Consider the following 2,865-nt stretch of genomic DNA (forward strand, 5'->3'; position numbering starts at 1 on the left):
GGACAATGTGGTGATGGACAAAAGGGAGGGGATTTTGGGGGGCTGGGAGAATGAGGTGAATAGTTAAAGCAGTACAAATTAGTAGTTATGGATGGACACAGGGATGGGGAGCACAGCATAGGGAATGTAATTAGAATGAATATGTTGGCTAGGTGGAGCGTCAGGGGAGGGAGGGAGCAATTGGGGGGGGACCGTTTTACGAACTCTAACCAATGTACTGTATACTTGAAACTAATTAAAATAAATAAAAAGTGAAACAGAAAAGCCGACAGTCAAAAACAAACAATAAAACTGTGACTACAGAGTCAGATCAAATAATTGCTAGACTGATGTGATAATTGTGTAGTTATTTGATTCAGTTCAAAGAACGGTCTCCTGAAATTTAATGAGATATCCATGAAGACTGAAATTCCTTAGAATCATGGAGAACTGAACCTCTAATCATGGATCACCACTGTATTAAGTGAGTAATTCCAGAGGAGAGTTTATTTTTGGTGGGACACAGTTCCTATTGTAAAGGTACTCACTACAAGTGCTACCAACTCAGGGGACTTACTCTTTGCCAATGTGTTTACAGTCGTTTTGCCACCAGCAGAGAGTGAGTTTCTGAAAGGCTGGAACCCTTTCCCAGTTTATCACTGCTGACTTCTGTGCCACAGACTGACATGGTTTAAACAAGGCTCTATGAAACGTGTGACTGATGTCGGGCCTTTGATTCCTCTTCTCTGTGGATGATCCACTGAGACCTAGAGATAGAACCTTTTACTTGTAGCACCAGCAAAATCATCTGACAAGAAATTGATTGTCAAGGGAAGGTATAATGTGCTGTTTGGAGAAAGAATTCATAGATATTTACTAAATGTTTATTGTGTATAAACCACTGTAGAAGATATATTGATGAAGTTGTATCCAGAGCATAATCAATGTGTTTATAGTCACATTCATGATTTCTTTACAGGTCCCGTCTCCTGACCTCATATCCCGAACTAGCCCTTATAGAAGAATCAATGCGACAGACTAACAATGTGACAGAATTTATCCTCCTGGGCCTCACTCAGGATCCTGAGGGGCAAAAAGTATTATTTGTCATATTTTTACTCATCTACATAGTGACAGTGGTGGGCAACCTGCTCATCGTGGTGACTGTTTTTGCCAGCCCTTCCCTGGGCTCCCCCATGTACCTCTTCCTTGCCTATCTGTCACTCATAGATGTGGTTTATTCCACTGTCGTTTCACCAAAATTTTTTATAGACTTACTGCATGATAAAAAGACAATTTCTTTCTCAGCTTGTATGGGACAGCTCTTTGTGGAACACATATTTGGAGGTGCTGAGGTCTTCCTACTGGTGGTGATGGCCTATGATCGATATGTGGCTATCTGTAAGCCACTACACTACCTAACCATTATGAATAGAAAGGTTTGCATCGTGCTGTTGGTGGTGGCCTGGGTTGGAGGTTTTATGCACTCTACGTTTCAAATTCTCGTTGTGTACAGCCTCCCCTTCTGTGGTTCCAATGTCATTAACCACTTCTTCTGTGACATGTACCCATTATTGGAACTCGCCTGCACTGACACCTACTTTGTAGGCCTCACGGTTGTTGCCAATGGTGGTGCAATCTGTACGATCATGTTTATCATTCTGCTAATTTCCTACGGAGTCATCTTAAATTCCCTTAAAAGTCACAGTCAGGAAGGGAGGCGCAAAGCCCTGTCTACCTGCAGTTCTCATGTCATGGTGGTTGTCCTCTTTTTCGTCCCCTGTATTTTCATTTATGTTAGACCTGTTTCCAACTACCCCATTGATAAATATGTAACTGTGTTTTATACGGTTATCACTCCCATGTTGAATCCTTTAATATACAGCCTGAGAAATTTGGAGATGAAAAATGCTATGAAAAAACTGTGGGGTAAAAATTTAACTATAGGTTTAATAAGAATGTGCCACGAATAGTAAACATATTTGTTACTAATTCCAAAGTAGCAAAGATGCAGTAAATTCTAAAACAGATGATGTAGTGAATTCAGTGGATTTGAATATGTGGAGTAAATCGTGTTTGAGATTAGAATCAATCTAGCAAATTTTGGAGGATAATTAAAAGATACAGGTATTTGTCTTATTTGAAGAAAAAATAAACTAAGTTCAACTTACAATTTTTTTCTTAGATTACATTAAAATGACCCACAGAAGAGTTTTTTTTTTTCAAAAGTGATAAACAAGTTACATTTGGAAATTCACTTTTACTCAAATTAATGAGAAAGCAATTGGTTAATATTCAGAAGAATTTTCTGGAGCTAAAAGAATAGTTTTAAATTTTTAATATTTGTTATTCATCTGCACAGCTGCTTTCTGCAGCTGTATCATGTATTTGGTCTCTAAGTTACTTCCATTTCTCAGGTCAGTGTCCATGAATTTGCAGGTCTGACATTTAAATGGGAGATGATATTGTATTTGGTTAAAGACACTGTCAGTGAAATGGGATGTTGGATGTATTCACAGGTTAGGGTGAACTTGTATGAGATCTTTGATTATGAAAACAAATTCTAATTCTTGATTAAATGCTAGAAAATCATACTAATCCAAGTTGTAAACATATTTTTGTGCTTTAATTCAGTAGTTTTTATATACATTTTTGCCATTCTTCAAAGAGTAGATAAAGCATCTTATTTTGTCTTCATAATACTGAAGATATAGGTAAAGAAATGTGTTATTTTGCACAGAAACGTGTTCCTTAAAAGTTGAATTTAACTTACTTTTAATTATAGACTTAATGAAAATTTGTTTTGGTACAAACAAAATTTGGTTTTCAATTTTATGTTAAAAAGAAGTTTTTCTCAGTCTGTAGCCCATCTTGGAACATCACAAA

The 2,865-nt window shown here is 37.1% G+C and overlaps 1 protein-coding gene across 1 annotated transcript; it reads left to right on the plus strand.

The window, feature by feature from the left end:
- Positions 1-1,007: 1,007 nt before the first annotated feature.
- Positions 1,008-1,952, plus strand: LOC105309359 (olfactory receptor 4A5-like). Its single transcript, XM_011385484.1, has one exon. It carries the CDS (start codon positions 1,008-1,010, stop codon positions 1,950-1,952), a length of 945 nt encoding a protein of 314 aa, XP_011383786.1.
- The last annotated feature ends 913 nt before the right edge of the window (positions 1,953-2,865 follow it).

This window comes from Pteropus vampyrus, unplaced genomic scaffold (genome assembly GCF_000151845.1).
Source record: "Pteropus vampyrus isolate Shadow unplaced genomic scaffold, Pvam_2.0 Scaffold730, whole genome shotgun sequence".
NCBI lineage: Eukaryota > Metazoa > Chordata > Mammalia > Chiroptera > Pteropodidae > Pteropus > Pteropus vampyrus.

Excerpts from the sequence above, each read along its gene's own strand:
- LOC105309359 (XM_011385484.1), top strand. The coding sequence starts at position 1,008 with ATGCGACAGACTAACAATGTGACAGAATTTATCCTCCTGGGCCTCACT.